The following is a 20953-nucleotide window of genomic DNA, read 5'->3' on the forward strand; positions in this document are numbered from 1 at the left end:
CTATATCGTGTTGAGCAGAGTCGTCGTTCTATCAGTAGCATTGCTCAAGTCTATGGGTTATTTGCAATCCTTATTTGAATAAATATTTGAAACACAAATGTCCTCTTTTTCTTTTATGCGAAATAGTCGGTCAGCTGAGATTGAGTACGAGATTGAGAAATAGTGGTGACATTGTTTACAACTCTCAAACCTTGGGAGGCTACTAGTAACTGGAAACTAAAAACAATTAAAGTTGACTACTTTTCCTTTACAAAATTTGAAATGAATAACAAATTCTTTGTTATTGTACGTACATTGTTGTTTTACATCGACTTTTAGCACAACTGGTGAAATGTCTGTCCGTCTGTGTGTGTAGGGCCGTAGCGTGACCAAATTGCCGGGGGGGGGGGCAGAACTTTGTCTTGGTACAATCTTGCATTAAAAATTTAGAAAGGTGGATAATTTACATACATTTGCATGTAATTTACATAATATATATTTTAGCATACGCAATTAAATATATGTAAGGCCAGGAAAAATAAATATAAGCTGGTCAACGGGCAACCTAACCCATCACATTGGGTATGTAGGTCGATTTCATTTCTTCACAATGCTTGACAAGGGTATAACAAACCATATATAATGATAACAAAATATTTCAGGTCGAGTTTAGATACTTGATACTATCTCTTGATACTATCTCTTGATACTATCTCTTGCAATTTGTCTGCATAGCTACAGTTAAGAAATGTACACAATTTACGGTTAAACAAATGCTGTGGCTCCTCTCACCCTCTCTTCTCAAAAAATGTTAAGCCCGCCAAATGTAACTCAAGCATTATTTTAGCCAACCCTTCTGTCGCCTACACTACACACTGACAGTGGAGATGTAAATTATATGGTATAATGATGCATTAAAATAATAGTGATAGCCAACTACAATAATTAATACTCCGAACAAGATTACTTGTGCACAGGATGTGGATTTCACATGCATAAGGAGATATCTCTAACCTATACAGGGAGGTACTTAGCTAGCCACCTTCCATCTTGTTTTGGGAGAAAGACAATTATCACCTTGATTGCTACTGATTGGAAGGAGACAACTCCAAAGGTGAAAAAAAATTGAAGATAACACAGTGTAGGAAGCCATTTAGTTACAATTTTTAGTTACATTATTTAGCAATAATGTCACAGTGAAACTAAAAAAAAAAAAAAAACCCCAACAACAACAACAACAACGACGACGACGACGACGACGACGACGACGTCGTTCGTGTCCGCAGTTTATTTTGACATCTGTCAGGAAATGGACAGAGTAAGGTACGCGCCGGTCGAAATCAATAATTCAATGCAGGATGAAAAAGTAAAGTCTTTTAGTTAAACCCCTGACCCCTCCCCCCCCCCCCCTTGTAACTAAAGTGGCCAAAATTGATAATTGTTTCAGCCAGTGCAAATCAGTATGTAGTTGTATATAGTACTATAAATAATACTTTGATCAGAGACAGGGCGTTCGGTTCTTTAATTAAAAATATGGTTGCAAATACCTAAACGTTTGAAAGCTCTTGTAAATATATATTTCTTGTTGCACTCTTTATATATTTTGTTTCTTTCAAATCGTATATCCTCACTAGTCCAAGAAGTATTACCCTTCCTAAGCCATATGGAATACATAGCTACCACAATCACCAAGACTTGCAAGAGCTTTTAAAATTCCCATCGATATATTAGTATTGTCCCTGTTCAGCGCCATAAGCTATACCGGATTTTGGTGTGATTGGCGTACGGTAAATTTAATGATGCTGGGAAATGATGTACATGTACTTCTATTGACATGATTAATAGCTAGTAGATGAACACCTGTGTATGCCTTAGGGACCGGACAGAATTTACGGCAGGGGGTGGGCCTGGGGAGAAATTATCTCTGACTTGGTTTTTTTCCTGGCCCCCCATCCACTGTGACCAAAATTTCACAGCCCCCCCCTTTCAAAAGTATAAAAATTTCATGCCCCCCCCCCCAAAAAAAAAAGAAAGAAAAAAAGTGCACAATATCCTGCCCCCTACAAATTACAATAACTAAAAATAGCGCAAATATTGCGTTGCCGCACAACTTCATGTTCAGGGCAATGATAGATATATAATTTTTTGAAGATTTAAAGTTGTAACAAAACAAAATTTTCATACCTAATTTCCATCATCATAATCCAGCCATCCTATGTTGACAAGTATGGCAACATCCTAATCAAACTTTAAAGGGATGTGTCTACAAGGTTTTGTACTTCTTTATTTTTTAAAATCAATTTGGAACCAAGTCATACCAATGTAACATGTTTAACTTTCTTGGTTGCCTTATTGTAATATTTTAAACACAAGCTACATTCAGTTTATATGGGTAGGTGATGAAACAGCTGTCTTACAACATATTACATAATCAAGTCATAAACCAAACTGGCCATGCTACAGGCTTTACCACCAGAGGAAATGGTAAAGTAAACATTATAGTTAATTAACAATGTACTGTTCTCACTGTGTCAGCTATTAATGAGGACAAATCTACACATTCTCAACAAAGTTAAGCTCAATCTACTGGGTAATTTCAGAGTTGAAGATTTTGAGGAAAAGCAATGATATAGAATAACACTTCTAGAAACATCTCACCAAGTTTCAAACTCATTCACTTAGTACTTTTTGAGATATAAGTTTTTGACCAAAATTCACATTTTTACACCTTAATTCCATATCACTCATGGAATCAGGTATTCGTAACATATCTTCGTCCATACATCCCTAAATGCATTTCCATTAAATTTCAGCCCAATCTGCTCAGTGGTTTTGGAATTATAGATTTTCAACCAAAGAGACACATTTTTAGCCCTAATTTGCATATCACTGATGGAATCATCCCGTCATGAACAAATCTTACTTTACACCCCCTTAAGAATGTTCCCACCAAATTTCGCACCAATCTGCCCAGTAGTTTGTGAGTTTAAGTTTTTTGACCAAAAATTACATTTTTTGACCAAAATCACACACCTGTGATGCGATCATTTTGATTTGAACAATTTCCCAACTAGACACCCAAGGTAATGGACCCACCAAATATCGTGGCAATCGGTTCAGTGGTTTTTTACTTTAAGTTGTTTACACACACACACACACACACACACACACACACACACACACACACACACACACACACACACACACACACACACACACATAGACAGACAGACAGACAGACAGACAGACGCCGGGCGATCCCTATAGCACTACTGAACCTCAGTTCAGTTGTGCTAAAAAGAGTACAAATATTTTTGTTACTGTAGCACAACTGTAATATTTCTTTTGATACTACTATTATGTTACTATTTCAGCCCAAACAACTTAGTAGTTGTAGAGGAAGTTTTTTAGAAAACAAAACAAAATAAAACATTTTGACCATACAAGTAATCATACACATGTGGTATAATCTTGTTTATTTCCCAACTAGACACCATAAGTAGTCATCACTTAATACCAAGGCATTTGATGTGGTGGTTTTAACTGTCATTCACTAATACATACACAGAAACACAGACACAGAGTAAACACACATTCACATGCGTGATTTGTGAAAAACTGTAGTGGGGACATTTGTGGGGTGTATCTAAGGACATCACATCACCTACATAGTGTATTCAAATATCTATTTATACTCATAACACAATAACTATCTAATGTCAGACATTTGTGATGTCATGAAGTGCTAGCAAACTAAGGATTTTATGCACACTGAGGTCTGACAAATATAGCTTTCACTTTCCTACACCAAATGCATTACCAATACACATGTAAATGTAAGACATTTGTGACTTCATGAAAGTGCAAAGAAATTCAGAATGTTGTGGAATACTTAGATGTAATCAATATGCTTTCATTTCCAAAACCATACATATTTAAACCTATAGTGTCAGGCATTTGTGACTTCATGATGGGGACAGCAAATTCAGAATTGTATTCAATACACTGTACAGTGATCAGATGAGTATATACGGCCAGAAGGCAACTACCAAAGTTAGTGCAAAGTCACTGATGAAAAAACACTTAACATCACGCAGACATCTAAATGCTTTACAACATTTAGTACAGATAGATGCATTTGATGATGCTGAGAAGGGAAATAGTTTAATTTCACTGGTTTTAGATAGAAAGAAAACAAGTCTTGCCCCACATCTTCAGACTCTAGTGAGTCTGAGAGTGAAACTCAAGAATAGTGTCAAGGAAAGAAATAAAACACCTATCTAAATTAATCTGGCCAGACGTTTTTGTATTTACATTTTTCACCAAAAGGTCACTTTTTAATATATATATATATATATATATATATATATATATATATATATATATATATATATATATATATATATATATATATATATATATATATATATATATATATATATATATATATATATATATATATAAGTATATATATATATATATACATATGTATCATTGATGCTAATTACACACTGACCTGTTTCCACAGTGCTAAAATGTATGTATGTATGTATGTATGTATGTATGTATGTATGTATGTATGTATGTATACATATGTGTGTGTAAGTGTGTGTGTGTGTGTGTGTGTGTGTGTGTGTGTGTGAACAACTTGAAGTATATAAGAGTAATTCAGGGTGTATCAAATTAATCTTGAGTAGTGTTTTTATGCTTCACTAAATAGGTACATACAAACGTACACACATTCATTTTAATACATAAATGAAAGTGTAGACATTCAATACTAAAGGAGATATCAAGTGCTATCTCATGCAATGCTAAATTTTCTAACATATTAATTTTTTTCAATGACAAAATATTTCGCGGCCCCCCCTTTCAAACCATGAAAATTTTCATGGCCCCCCCTTCAAGCCTCCCATTTTTTTCATGCCCCCCCCCCCCCAATTTCTCCCCAGCCCCCCCCCCTGCCGTAAATTCTGTCTGGTCCCTTAACCATTGTTGGTCTGATTATAACTGCATGGGCTTTTCTTTCTGGAAAAAGCCGAATGATATATGCCAGCTGTCTGCTATCAGGTGAGTTATAAATCACGATGAGTGAACGGTGGTAAAACCAGGTGCAGTTAATTGACCAATGCCCGGTAGTCTCATCCAGATGGATGCACAGAAGGGCTATAAAAGGACAAGAGATGACCACGGAAATCATTCAGTTGCGGTGAGGTCTCACGAAGCTGCAACGCGAAAGAGGTATACCAAATAAACCCGCTTATTCGAGGTAAGTCAAACGATGTTGCTTTACGGAAACCGTACTTTCTTGGCGAGAATTTTGGACTCCTCTGACTGTGGCTTCAACAGTTGAAGTTTGTACATTCTGTAATACGTGTTCAGCACATTTTGGCAAAGTATCATTCTGGGTATATTCCATTCTTTTCAGAATTGAAACCCCGCCGTTTGAATTTAGGAAAATATAACTACCATAACCATGTTACGCATTGGAGGAACGAGCTCTACAGTCTTGGCCGAGAAGCCACCGCGCCCGGCACAACGCAGGGAGAAAGGAGGAATGCTTTATATGGCGAAGCAAAATGTAACGGTCGGCAAGGAATACCCAAATATCAACGCAAGATTGGTAAGCCCACATCATCCATTTTAAGAGTATTTTTTGAAGTTATCTTGTCCGACTTGTTGTTCCACTAGTGTCTGTTTGGTCGCAAGACGTATTTTAGATTGTATCCCATTCTGGCAGGTTATTGCATTTCCAGAACAAATAGACCCAATGTAGCTTGTAAGTTGTCAAATGTTTAAATTTCCGCACTTATATTCTGCTTATTCACAGCGACGTATCCCGACCAAAGCAAATGTTCCCCTCGACAGTAATACTGGCAAGGCTGCTGTAAAGAAAGTGGTACGAAATAATTCTAAGACTGTCGCATGCCGAATCAAGAAGAAATCGTCAGAGAAAGGTAAGCCACCTACTATATTCCCCTTCCAACTATGCATGTCAACATATTCTAAGAAACCATGCCTTTCTGTCTTCACCACGTTTACCTCCTTGAACTTCACTGCGAACGTAACCAGCTATTGGCCCTTAATTAAAGCTACATGTGCTGGAACTGACCCTTTTTCTGTAATCATGGGTACACAGTATTAAAGTGATTGCATACAATTACTATTATTGGTTTGCTGAGGAATATACATTATTCCCTGAACCGCCTTGCAATCCTCTGACTGTTGTATCCACACGACCTGAGTTTTGAGCTTGCCTCGTGGCTGGACGAATGACCGCCGTGATATTAAACAACTTCGTACAACAGTGAACTCCATATTCCTCGCATTGTTTTAAAATAAAACCTCGAAATTTGTTCAGAGACACGTAAAAATAACATTTTTTTAAATTGAAACTTGAATCTAGAGTCTAGAGAGAATAATAATGTAACAGAACTAGTGGATACCCCGACATATTACTTCCTGCATTATATGAAGGACCAATTTCTTTACTCACAATAACTTGTACTTTCTCAAATCAGAAAATGTCTGCATCAAAATGGCAACCAGGGCAACCAAATGTACGACACGCTTGGAGAAGACTATTGAAAGCGTGTCAATGGAAATGGAAATTGACGAACACAATGACCCCAACGAGTTTACAGAATATTGTACCAATATACACAAATACCTAAAGGTAAGCCCAGCGATGTTATTGATACCTTGCTATATTCATACTTGTCGGTGAGATAGAAAAGTGGTCATTCTTTGCAGACCACAATAAGATTTTTAGAACATTAATTCTAACCCTAGCTGCAATAGTTGTAGCGTTTACTGAGATTCTGCGAGGGTTTTCTGCTGTATTTGTGCTATTTCTCGTTCCGGTGTTTAACCCGAATCAAAAGCTACAATTCCTTTAACGTAAACGCAAACTGAGACGAGACCAGGTTGAAAACGTGAGCGAGATGTCGGCGTACTGTCCGTTTCAAAATGCTGCATGCTTTGTTACTTTTGTCGATTTTGGCAGGTTTGGGGTACCTCTGAACATTTCTTGGGTCTTGAAGGCTCCGTAATATGAGTTAGGAAAAAAATGCCCGAATTTTTGGAACGTAAAGCTTAATCTAGCAGAAAATGCCAAATTGAGGAATGGATGAATTTTCGCTATAGTAAATGCGTGGCACTAAAATTAAAGTATCGGCAGAAATAATGTCCTCGCTACATTTCTGGATTTATATCCATAGCACTACATACTACTACATACTGGTTTGAAATTGATTGTGCGGTCTGAAACCGTTTTCAATTTTGCCCGTTTTAGTTAGGCCTCAGAACCTCCCCCCCTCCCCCTAACTAATTAAAAGCACTGGATTTTTTTTATCCTACATTGAACTATTGATCTCGCCCATATGATGGGAGAATTCTTCGGTATAACAAAACCTACTGTACAATTGGGAAAAGCTGAAGAACTTTTATTTAGAATTTGTTCACAATTTACCAAAACTTGTGCGATTTGACTGGATTTCTATTAAATGCGAAATTGCGAAAATTGTGCTGATATAAATTGAAATGTCCCTGTTTTGAAGACTTTCATGGGTAAATACTACGACGTAGACGATCTCTACATCAGGACTAACGCATTACGGTACAAGTGATCATATGTACATAATCAAAATGGATGTGAACTCTTGTCACAAATTCATGGAAATTGGAGAGCAGTATTAAAAACAAAGCGTTCAAAGTACCTGTAAACACTCCCACTTAACTTAAGATTCATAACATTATACGAGAATTACGCCGGGTCATATTTACTTTGTTTTCACTGTACTTGCAACAGCTTTATATTTTTGCATGCACATTGTTGAAATTGACAGTCGTGTAAAATAGATTTTGATACTCTATTGCTTTTACTGACAAACTATCTGAATTACTAGTCGTTGCTAAACTCAAATGTGTGTTCATTTTGTTTTAGTTACACGAATCTAAGTCTTGTCATGGTGGAGATTACTTGACCGCTAGCAACAATCCTTGTAGTAATGATAACAGATCTGTCCTGCTCGACTGGTTGATTTCAGTCCAGGTAAATATAAATTATAGTAGTGATAAATCTATTTTTAAATTTGATAATGCATGAAACAATGCAGGTTGGTATATTCCAATGGCATGGCTACTTTATGACCCAACAACTTCAGTGTCTTCTGATCAGTTCCCTTGGTACCGGTGTTGAACGGAACTCCGAAAGCCACACCCAACAACCCCCATCCACCCCAACTGTTCACCCGATTGTGATGAGCCAAAGCCCGGGATTATTTGAAAACATGGTTGCTTCACGTTTGTTGACTTCACTCCAATTGTTGTATTGAATTAAACATGCACATAGTACAAGGTTACTCCTGTACCGGAGAACACAGGAATTGCTTAACATAGATGGTTCACCAGTTGCCTCTCCTAACGAGATTGGTCACTTTTTCATTCCAATTCCTTTCTCTACCCTACCTCTATTGTCCAAACCTTTGCTTTAAGAAATTTAGTGTTTACATTTTTGTTATTAAACAATGCCATATCTTCTATCTGATTGGATGAAATAAAAGTTATCTGTGATAATTAACTTAAAGTCAGATAGTTGCCGAAATTCTAACGGATCGTATACTAAATAAGACCATATGCTTAAAACAATGAGATTATTTTCACATCACTTGACTAATCACAATACTAGTCATCAATACCTAGTTTACTCGTCAGTTAACCGATAAGAGCCAGTATAAAACAGTTACTGTTATCTCGTAGTTTATCAATTTGAAAAGTGAATTTGATATTTTTACACAAGGGGGCGAAATTGCCGAAATGATAATCAAATGTGTCCGCGACAGTCTCCAAATTAGTACTGTTATTTGGTGTACATTTTATTTTCAGTGTCATCTTCGCCTGAATGACGAAACTTTGCATCTGACCGTCTGCATGTTCGACAGCTTTATGAGCGTTTCACCAATCAGTCTTGAAAAACTGCAGTTACTCGGCATCACCTGTCTACTTATTGCAGCTAAAATTGAAGAGAGATACGCCCCAGAGGTAAGAGAATATTGAACTGTAACAAAGTTAACCACCTTAAAACTGCACATCTCTCCCCACCCCCCGATATGGTATTTAACCGAATAGTAATTTATGTCTATGCAATAAACAAATTGCTTATTTACTTGCTTACTTATATCCAACCAGTGATGATCTAAACGACAACATTGGGTGAAGTAAAACGCGCATTTGCAGTTGCAGCTAATGGCCTAATCCTTTTAAATTAGGAGACCACCCCTCACCTGGCTTGGATATATATCACCAATATTTTACTTCCAAATGAGGGATACTTCGAAATGACGCCACCGCCACCACCACCCCTCGCTATCAAAGTTTGTACAGTGTGCTAATGAACAAGTACATTCATTTCTTGATTCTGGGATTGTTTGACCATGCAAATCTTAAATCCACTGCATGATTTGACCAGTTTGTCCTTTCTTTCTTCAGATTGATATGCTGTGTTTCCTGACAGACTACACATATAGCAGGAAGGAAGTAATTCGAATGGAAATACTCGTCTTGAAGGCATTGAAGTTTGATCTGTTTTATCCTACCTGTGTTAATTTCTACGATCTGTATGTTGAGGCTGCGACAGAATTTGTCCAAAACTACCATGACAAGGTTAGCAGAAACATCCGAAGCCCTGGTAATTTAGGATTTGGACGGAAGGACGAACGAACGGACATTTCCTGTGCTTGTATACAAGGGCACGGGGGGGGGGGGGTGTTATCAAACTTCGATTTGCCAGTATTAACCTATTTTTAGTGGTCTGAGTTTTAACGTAAACTATGCGCCGTGGGAGCAAATCGTTTTACTTTTGCTGATCGCCAAATACAGTCCACTGTATGGAGAAAATAAAGTTCTGAAATTAGTTTAGCTTTCATACAGCAAAGTTTGAGGACCCAGGTGTGCATTCTACGCTTGGATTTGTTAAGGACATCTTGTATAGGTAAAAACAATCCAGTTTTGGCCATGCATTATTTATAACGAATCGGATAAATAAGTTGCAATAAAAAGATGATTCATTTACACATGCCTGGCCCGTTTTGTTTGTTGCAAGTCAGATATTTCGACCTGGGGGCCTGGGGTCCGGACTAATGTACATAAGCAATTCAAGAAGATGCAAAGTCAATGTAGTTCACGTAAAATATACCTTATTGATCAGACTTTTAACCTAAATTATCATAACTATACGTTTCCATTCAAACGTTTTGAAAAAGCATGCTGAAGTGCGAAACGGGTTGAAAATTGAAGTTTTTGTGCTCGGTTACTTCCGATTATTACTAAAATGTAATGTTTTGTATCATATCCTCCTGGTGCAACGCGTGATTAGTTTACCGGCTTAAGCACTAAATAAAAATAAATTCTCCAATAATACAAATGGTTCTAAAACAAAGCATACACTATTTTTTTAACTGGCTTTAAGTTCTCGAATTGACTTACTTGTTTTGGAAAATGTTGTACTAAACCTTGTTTAAGTTGTACTCAAATGCTTTCTTTCTAGATCCTCATCGAGAATGCTGCCAAGTACATAATGGACTTGAGTATTTGTTCACCAGATGTCCTCAACTTCCCGCCATCTTTACGTGCGGCTTCAGCATTATCATTGGCTAGGAAAATTGTGATGAAAGATGAGAAGAGTGCAGCATGGACCACGTCTATGGTTCACGCCACAGGGTACACGGATAGCGAACTGTTAGTATGCATGTACATCTATGCAACTTTACTTACCAGGGCGTCATGTGCTAAACAACAGGTAAATACGAAATGTAATTGTTTACGTAATTTTTCGAATGAACAAGGCATGACCGTACTGGGAGTGAATTTCTCCCAAAACAATTTTAAAATGACGAAACGGGTCACTGTACAACATTTTACCCACAACCCTCTCTGATTTGTAGTGTTGGACATCATCTCCTTGAAGTCAGACAAATCTCACCAGTGTATAGCCTAGGGTTTTGTAAAAACATTTTTCCATTTGGCAAGCGTAGAATTGCAACTGGTGAATTTCTGAATACCCATTTTCATCGGTTCTGGTATCAGTGATTTATTGTAGGAGTAGCAATTTTAGGAATTTGTAGCAGATTTTCTTGAAAGACATGCAGAATATTTGCGACGAAACTAAGGAAAATATATGCACCTGTTATGACTTTGCCAAAGATATAGATTTATTTGAATAGGTATGACAAAAGAAATTTACATACTAAAACTCATCATACACACTGACTACCCAAGTTATTGACACTTTGACAGTGAAAAGTGTTTTATTCACAGCACATGCTTAATTTAGTTGTTAGTTCATTTTTGTACAAAATTTAGAACTTTATTTTTGATTTCTAAGCGTACTTTTGCTACATATTAATCAAACTTAATTACTATGCTTAAAATGTTGAAAAGTATGGATTATTGAAAAAGTTATAAAATAAGGAACCTCCAAGCATACCAATCAGAGAGTTGTGGGTAAGATATTGTACAGTGCGGGTGCATTGTACAAGCTTGTATGATGATAAACCTAACAATGGCCACCCTGTCATTAGTGAAACACTTCGCCCATACATCCTTCCCACAATATCCTTACTATGCTATAGATTCATTTACCAATGTCTCCATTACATTTGTAATGAAATTAACATGGCCACGATTCTGGTTTTCTAACGGCATGTTGGTCCTTTCCATTGGATATCATCTCCATACAGTTCTAGCTACATTTATAGACACTTGATGGAGTACTTGTACACTTAATCTATTTTATAGTTTCAGCTTTAGGTTACATGCTCTCAACACACTATCATTAAACAGAGTTTCTTTTATTTATTCTTCAGGCAGCAAAGGTGAAGTACAACAGTGTGTCGAGGTACCAAGCAATTAGTAGTCTCCCACTCGCAAATTCTCTCGTTGTCAAGCGACTTGTACAGTATCCAACAGCAACGAAAGTGTAGTCATTTGATAAACGCCTTTGAATGTTACCTTCCAGATTACTCGAGAATTACTTCCCAAATGTTATAGCAACGACGCCACTTTCAAAAAAGGGTAGCTTGTGAAGTTTGACTACAATGTACATGTACAGAAATGGACTTGGACTTCTACACTTTAATTTTTTGTACTCCAGATATTTGAAAGCATATTTTTGTGCTGTTTATGTTGAACAGTATGGTACATTTTAATTTGCTTTGTACTTTCAACATTGAGGGTGCTCTATGCGTACAAAAGATTAAAGTATTCGGGTCCAGACTGAGTGCGCGCGCTGGACGATGTCGCACTTTCTCCGCTAGTGCGGAGCCTTTCTGAACATGTCAGCCGTTCTTTGACAGCGATTTCAATTTTCGATATTTGTAAATAGTTTTGAGTTTAAAAGACTAACATCTACGTTATTTATACTCCAGCACTAACAATTTTCATTTTGTTTAATTAACTCTACTAACCGTTTTGCCGAAATGAATTTCATACTTTGAAAATTATTTTTGATACAATAGTTTGATTTTCCGTGTGGTTATAACTAATGAATTCTTCCTAATAACTAACAAATATATATATTTATCAAATTTTGATGTCTATTTAAATAAAAAAAACAAAAATACCTAATTTGTTGCCGCCATTTCTACTTTTATGTTTGTGTGTGCGCTTTAGCGTTTGGTCATGGAATGTGCATGTATGTGTTCTCATATATACATGATGTACAATGCAAAGTTGTTTTTGGAAGGATTTTTATTTCTATTTAACAGCCCTTGATTTAGCAAGTTACGCGTAACTCGGAACCCCCTTTCCCATAAAACAAACCAAATTTTGAACGACACCGATTTTGTCCAACAGCTAGCAGTCGTTTCTATGTCGATATGTTGAGGTATGGGCACAGTTGGGTATACAGGGGTATAAGTGATGACAGCTAGTGACTACCGACAACCAGATTTTCACTGCAATTGGTCATTTATCGCCTTTCAACTAGAGGATTACTTTTAGAGCTTTTATATTGAGGGTATATACCAAGTTTTACACACCAGTCATAACTATACAAAGAACGGCTGACGAGATTCCGTTAAATATGCGGTCGCAATCTCTCGGTCCATTCGACACTTTTTCCAAATTTCACAACCTTGGTTTGCAGACAGTATATTTAGGAGCCGTTAACGTCAAGGAAAGTGTTCAAACTGATAACTTCATCCTAACCTTTTTTCAACAATTTAATCTTTAAGAAAAAATTGAAGAAATCACAGCCAGTTGGATTAATGTTTTGTGATCACATTGCTTAGAGCTTGCACTTTAAACAACTACATGTATAAGGCCTAGAAAATACCAATCTGTAATGGCTGTACATCTGGTGAGAAGAAACCAATAACACAGACACAATATGGAAAACAACGGAAAACACAACTACCTGAACTAGCTGGACACTCGCATATGAAAGAAAAAATCTCCTTCCCACCCTGTTCTAAAATTGAGCGTATTATAATAAATCATACACTTTTTTTTCCTTTTTTTTTGGGGGGGGGGGGTGGGGGGTCTAAACGTTATCCGCAGTGACAGGAATACAAACCTCCGCAAAATGCAAGAAAACATATGGTAGATTACACTTCAGTCCCTTCCCTGATCACCACACTAAACAAATAGAAGGGTAGGGGGCGTCATGAAAGTTACAATTTTTCCAACAATCGAGTACGATGGCACAATTTTATGCATGTTAAATAGCATTCATTATAATAATTGAAGAGAATGTTCAAGGTCTTCTCTATAAACAGGGTATCAATCTAAAAGTGCATCAGATCCAAGTAACCTGTAGTGTCCTTCCACTGAAACCATGGTAAAACCACCTTGAAATCAATATTGGTATCTGTTTATACAAGTCTCAGTAGTGTGCTAACCACTCTCGTCTAGATGATAAAACAAAGCCACCACGTCTAGACCAAATTCGTCGCTGGGGGCGCTCTATATTGCTGTTGCTATACACAGGCTGGCATATCAAAGCATGAACCAACTAAAAAGATCATCTATGCGAAATCGCAATCAGATGGAGGAGCACAAATTCATCTTATTTACCATCATTTCATATCTACTATGCTTGTTCATTGTGTTACCTTTTGAACATATAATACATATATCAGAGATTGGTCTATTCCTTTGGCAAATACCAGTGATCTATATTTAGAGATTAATTGAACTGGACAAGAAAGGGTACACATCAAATATGGTATATCAAACAAACAGAGCCTTCTCCCTGATCAGATTTTAATCAGAGCTTTTCTGTTAAAGTGAGATTAAACAATATTTTAAAATGAAAATCTGGAAAATTGTTGACCTATTAAAATTTCCATTCAATCCGATTGATGTTATAAAAATATGGAATAACACAAATTATGGAAGTGTCTAGAAGAAATATAAAAGTTTCTTGAAGATCAATAATACTTTAGTTCAACCGTAAGGTACTGATTGTGAGAGGCAAGCAAGGTATCAAAAACGGTGAAACTTTGATCTGGTACTATCATAAGGAAGGCAAGCAATTTTGCATTTTTATTTCCTAAAAAAGGATAAAATATAAGTGGTATAAAATATAAATATTAAAAAAAAATTGCTATATGCTATATGCAATCTCACCACAGATCGTCTCATCCAAAGTTGATAACTTGGCACAACCCCTTCACTGACACAAGTCGAGGGCTGCACACAATCTCACCAGTTTCACAATTGGGTCATTATTTCACATGAGAGCAATATAATTGTGTTAACAAATATTTTACTCAAAATAAAAAAAGCCAGGTGACTTGAGTAAGTGTACATACATGTATCACTAACAATGTGATACTACAGACATCACTAACAAAGAATACAACATAAATGACATGTAAATGCAACATTTGAAAGAGTTGTGTAGTACATTCGGTGCACACCAAATATTATTTTTTCATCATGTTTGTGATATGAAATAAGTACAGCAATACAATTTGTTCTAGTTACAACAGTTGAAGTTTTAACAGATATTTTTTACTTTTAAAGTTTTTCTCTACTTTTTGAAGGAAATGAAAAAATATTTTTAAAAATCAATATAGTACTCGGTAACCTAGCTATGACATGAAAGCTAGCCCCTACTTGATTTTTAAAAGCAATCTTGTTCATCTGGTTTTGTTTTACTAAAATTATGAACTAAAAGGTGTGGAAAACATTCAAAATTACATTCTATTGATAACAGATTTTTACACAAACTGAAGGGTGGTTGTCAGATTATTTGTTAAGGCACACATTTTTTTTCATTAATAAAATATTTCACTTTCATGAGTCTAGTTTTGATTTTGTTTTCATTTCAAATATAATATAAATATTAAAAATAGTGGTTTTTAATGCTTACTGACAATGTTAATTTGTACCGCTTTATACATTACGAATTCATACATCAACATCAAAAAGTATCAGTTGAGATGCCTACGACTGTGGCAATTGAGGTTTCGGCTAACTAAAATAGACACAAACTAAAATTATTGGTGCAATATGTTGATATAAGCCATTGAGAGGTTGTTGGTTTAATTATGCTCTCAGTAGTAGAGTGGTATTTCTGATAGCTAGTTTTTCTCAATTATCTTGATTATCTACATAACAGAGGCACCCGATATCATCCACTTGTGTAATCTACCACATCAAACAACAATAGCTGGAGCCTAGATTGTTGCTGTAATATTCTTTAAAAAAATTGTTCTGATATTTAATATCAAACAAATGACTTTGTAGGTAACAATGTAGATTAAGTACTTTCACAAGATCCAGCTTGTGTCATAAAAGTGGGTACAAAAGTCTGGTATATATAAATTAAAAGTAAATTTAGATTGGATCTCATCAGAGTTGATTGAGGCATGGGTGTTGAGGACGAGAGCTGATCGATGATTCCATCTCTACCTCTGTCAGTAATCTTGTAAAATTCTCCTGATTCAGTGGTCGCGGTTTGCCAAGTTTTTTTGTCCTTCCTTTGACTGTAGAATAAAACTGAAAAAAAGGGGAAGAAGAAAATATGAAGCTCATTTCAGGATTAATTTGAATATTTTTATAGAAATGTCTCTGCAATGAGTCCAAAGATCATGCTGGTTGTACACCATAATGTGTTGAACTTTCTTTTCAAAATGGAATTTATCCTCTATTCTGTGTATTAATGTTGAGGCCTATTCCCCCCCCCACCCACCCACCCACCCACCCACCCACCCACCCATAAACTTTAACAAAATTGTGATAATCAATTTTGACTTGACTATTCATACTGAGTTATTGAATAGTCTAAATAAAAATGAAAATATTTGACATGAAAACTGCTATCAAAGAAAACATGAAATTAATTAATTTTGTAGTATATATATAGAATTTTTTGATAAAGATTACATGTAATAAACATTCAATTTACAGTATATGATTAATGCAATGAACAAAGTTAATACTCTCTGGCATCTGTGAGCCATAATGACTATCAAATGTGACAATTAAGTGATAAAATAACAGACTAACTTTTACTGAGTCTCAAAATTGATGGCAATTAAGAAAATGTGTGGACCTTTAGGAGTGAGCATTAGTAGAAGGTAACCCTACATAATTTCATTAACTCAATAGCAGGAATGTAACAGTTGTTTTGAATGGCATCAAGTAATGGGACAAAATAGGTTTCATTTGATAATTTTTGAAATTCAAATATTATAGAAATTGGACTCTATGATATTGGTCTTATTTAAAAAAAAATTAAATCCAAATTTTAAAGACAATTTGGTAAAAGTCAAGTTCTGAAGAAAGAGATAGAAAACCTGAAAAAAAAAATGTTTTTATAAAGATAGGTATTTTAAGAATTTAAAAACAAATTTTGACCAATCTTACCTGAAGGAAATGTTCACCTAATTCAAATCTATATGGAAAGTCTTTATTACCCGTGGTACTCAAAACACCATATAAACTAAATCGCTGTCCAGAATTCTAAAAATTTAAGAAAAGAAATGACTTTTTAGTGAATGTCAGTACATCTGTTGTGTTTGATAAAGAATTCTATGTGATATATTAAAGTGGCCATATGGATGACAAATGGGTATTTATTTTGGATTTTTGTTTCATGAAACAATTCTATGTTTTTAAAGTTGAAAAAACAATGTGAAACAACATACATGTATAATAAATCCTTGTTTGTCACTCAAAAAATTGCAAAACATTAAAAAACTCTAAAATATTTGTTATTGTATGTACAATGAACAATTTTTTTTACACACTTTATAGTGTTTAAAAAAAAAAATTTTGAGTTATAAACACGGACTTGATTTATGCTGTTTCACATTGTTTTTTCAAGTATAAAAACATAGAGAACTAAAAATCCTAAATGAATACCATTTATACCATGCATAAGCCAAAAATATGCAACATATACTAGCTCTGATCATTCTATGTCATGACAACACGTGTCTACATCACTGGTTCTGCAGTGTTTGGAATATTAGTCAAAATGTTCAAAATTGCCATAATCTTCCCCGAGATTTCTTTGATATTACTGGTGGTGGTGTAAAAATGTTATTGTCCAACATTTTTCTCCATTCAGCCAGAAAATACTCATGACCTAAGGGTTGTCACTATGAGTCGTTAGACAAGTAGTGACAACCCCTAGGTCATAAGTATTTTCCTTGGCTGAAGGAGGAAAAATATGGGGACTAACATCTAATTGTCATCTATATGGTCACTTTTAACACACATTAATATCAGCATGTATTTACTCCATGTCTATCTATTCAAAATAACATGTTGAAACAATTGCAAAGCCTTCATATAAACTGATAATTCGGAATTGTTGGAAAAGTAAATTTTAATTTATCTAAGTAGTGTTCTATATGTTGTTAATTTTAGTATTTTTGGCAATCTTCCAAAATACACTTATCTTTCCTATCTTTCCTTTTCCTGGTTTAACAATGAATTGTCATGGGAGATGTTTTACACTGAAGGGAATAGGCACTTAGGAGTCATGAATATTCAGTGTTCAACCAGTGATTGCATTATTTCTGCTGACTCCCATGATGCAATAGCCCATAGCAAAGATACCCTATATTTCTCTGAAATCGTAAGTAATTGTAGGTGATGTAACATCACGAAAAGACTCTCCAGAACTTTTAGTTTATGAAAATGTCTCTATTTCCTGGAGTGGTGCTCTCTTTGAATGTCAAAATTTGAACACCATCTTAGATAGTAATTGTCTTTCTATTACCTTTATACGTGTCTCCTCCTTGCTAAGACTGATATAAACCAATTTAGTGTAAATACATCCTGTATCACCTCTCACTGGTACATTTCTCCTCTTACTGTTTCTCCTCCCCTTGTTTGTTCTGACTCCTGCAATGCAAATAAGAACAGAATGATGACCGCAGACAAATTGTAACTCTCTACACACTTTTGTTTTCACATTTTTGTACACTATGTATAAAGGGACGAAATATTGCACTGTATTACACAAGCTCAATAAACGAACTTTGTTAATTTGGGGGAAGGGGCTTGGCATCTTTTCACACTTTCAATGACAACAGCTTCTGTATTTATTATTGAGATGTTGAGAAGTTGTTTAAAATTTACTCATAATGTGATATATTACATGCTGGGTTTCTGGTAGTATCGTAATATATTTACCATCATCTTTTTTTACATTGCATCGATCGTCGATGATGTGACTGCTACAATTTTCATCATGGTTGACATTATACACAAATGTGTTGATGTCACACTTGTAAACATTCGGGGGGGGGGGGGGGGGGGGTTCATTTATTGAGCTTCTGTGTGACTTTGTGCAATCATCCCTAACTTATAAAATATATTTTAATATACTCGATATTACAAACCTGTAATGTATAGACTAGATAAATTAATTTCCTATAATTTTCCAAGAAACACATTAAAATTGGAATACTTTATCCGATTTCCGAATCACTGCCAAATTTACCGATCAAACTTGCAAGTGAATAATCTTATAATAATTACAGTAAGAGAGAATTAAGGGATGTGTACACTTTAAAGCTGCACTAGATGGAACTGGGCTTTTATTTTGAGGGTGTTTGGAACTTTAAAACAAATACAGTGACAATGATTCTTACCTAAAGCATTAGACGACGGACCTGTGCTGGATGTTGTAGATCCTTTTCTCTTGGCAGACTCTTGTTGTGTTAGGTTATGTGGTGAATCGTTGACCATTTCTCTGGTATTTTTATCAGACAGTCTACTGCTTCTTCTCTTTGTGTTTGTTGATGTAGATACTACTGGTGGGGAGGTATCTACTGTAAAGTCAAGGATACTAATTTATCATCATGTCATTCTTCACCATATTTGCAATTAGATGCAAAGAGCTTTGGCATTATTTGTATTATGTACAGTACATACATAATGTTAATAATGGTGGTTTTTATATTGCACTTTCCCCACAGTGCTCAAAGCACTTTACAATTATTACCCCTAACATGGATCTATAGAGGCACAACGGCACTTTATACTTCCTCACCTCCCAGGGGAACATATGATTCATTGCAGCCTTTATAAGCGCATAGGATTAAAGTATTCACATTGCAACCTCTATCCTACCAGGTCCCCAATTATACAGCTCGGTTAACCGAGGCACAATCACAGTTCAAATCTTGCCCAAGGATTGTAACCATTTAGAATCAAACACCAGGGTCAGGCTCGAACCTGCAACCTACAGATTGGAAGCCGGCCACTCTAACCACTCGACTATCATGATTCCAGTGTAGCTAGGCCTCTACAACTACTCTTGGTTGATCAGAAGGATAACTCTTGAAAGTCTAACTAATGAATGATTATACCACCATGAGTGCTGTTCATCTTTGAATGTATTCTAATCTATGTTTCTTACAAATTCTCACCATTGTCATCATCATCATCATCATCAGAGAAGGCTCCAAAGTTAGCGCCATCACATCTGATAGTGTTTGCTAGCTTCTCACTTTCATCACTTGGTCCAGATAACGAATTGCTAGTAGTACCATTTCTGTTGGCCCACGTGATAGGCTGGTGGAAATAAGTTACATATCAACAATTTATCTATTGTCACAATATGTGACAGTGAAAGTTACCTTTTAGTGAATAATTCACAGCAGAAAAGATTTACCTTGGATATCAATATTGATTATATCCTTCAGAAATATTCTGGCATCTTAGATAGCTATAAAAATGTACTAAATACAGTCATTTCTGCATATTGATATTTCATGGTGGACTTCGGAGACATGGTTAGAATAACAGAATGGAAGTGATACTACTTGTAACACACAACTAAAGCATTTTCCTTACTTGTCATAATCATTTATATCATCCATGTCAAATGTAAAATAACACTGGTTTAATTATGAGACTAGTATGTGGCCTTTCAATTTGATTAGCTAACAAACAGCAAACTAATTACATTATATTATAATGAGAAAAACACAACTTTGATTATTTATTGCTCTCAGTGAGATGAAGGCATCTTTATGTTTACTCTCCAGTCATTTTATGACTAATGTGTGTTTTGTACTGGTAACATTGTTTACAGATTGATTACATTGGAAGACACCCCATATTGGGCTGATAATTAAGGAAATATAACAGTATACTTTTATACTTGATATGGATGCTATAAGTGATTGTGACAAGCAGAGGAAATGCTTTAGTTGGTTGTTACCAGTTGTAACAGAATATAGGCTGCATATGAACTTGCATTGTAGAACTACACTTGGTTTTGTCTGCAGTAGTATATCTTTCATTTGAAATCTTACACCTTACATTAACTGGGGACATGCCAGTCAAGCTCCTGACATTTAAATTCTGGAAGCTACTAAATCTCAGGAATTATAATTCAAAGGGGGAAAACAGAACAGTGATTTTGAGTATGTAGCATATTACTTATGCTTACAAAGCACAGAAAAGTCATTTTACTAACCCTGTAGAACACAACCTTTCCAAA

General features: G+C 35.5%; 1 protein-coding gene across 1 annotated transcript; it reads left to right on the forward strand.

Annotated features, from left to right (window-relative positions):
- Positions 1 to 5455: 5455 nt before the first annotated feature.
- Positions 5456 to 11960, forward strand: LOC144453649 (uncharacterized). The gene is made up of 8 exons (XM_078144978.1): positions 5456 to 5602; positions 5810 to 5936; positions 6501 to 6655; positions 7925 to 8032; positions 8866 to 9021; positions 9469 to 9642; positions 10526 to 10777; positions 11844 to 11960. The coding sequence occupies exons 1-8, from the start codon at positions 5456 to 5458 to the stop codon at positions 11958 to 11960; spliced, it is 1236 nt and encodes a 411-aa protein (XP_078001104.1).
- The last annotated feature ends 8993 nt before the right edge of the window (positions 11961 to 20953 follow it).

The sequence above is a fragment of the Glandiceps talaboti genome, chromosome 2 (assembly GCF_964340395.1).
Source record: "Glandiceps talaboti chromosome 2, keGlaTala1.1, whole genome shotgun sequence".
Lineage (NCBI taxonomy): Eukaryota > Metazoa > Hemichordata > Enteropneusta > Spengelidae > Glandiceps > Glandiceps talaboti.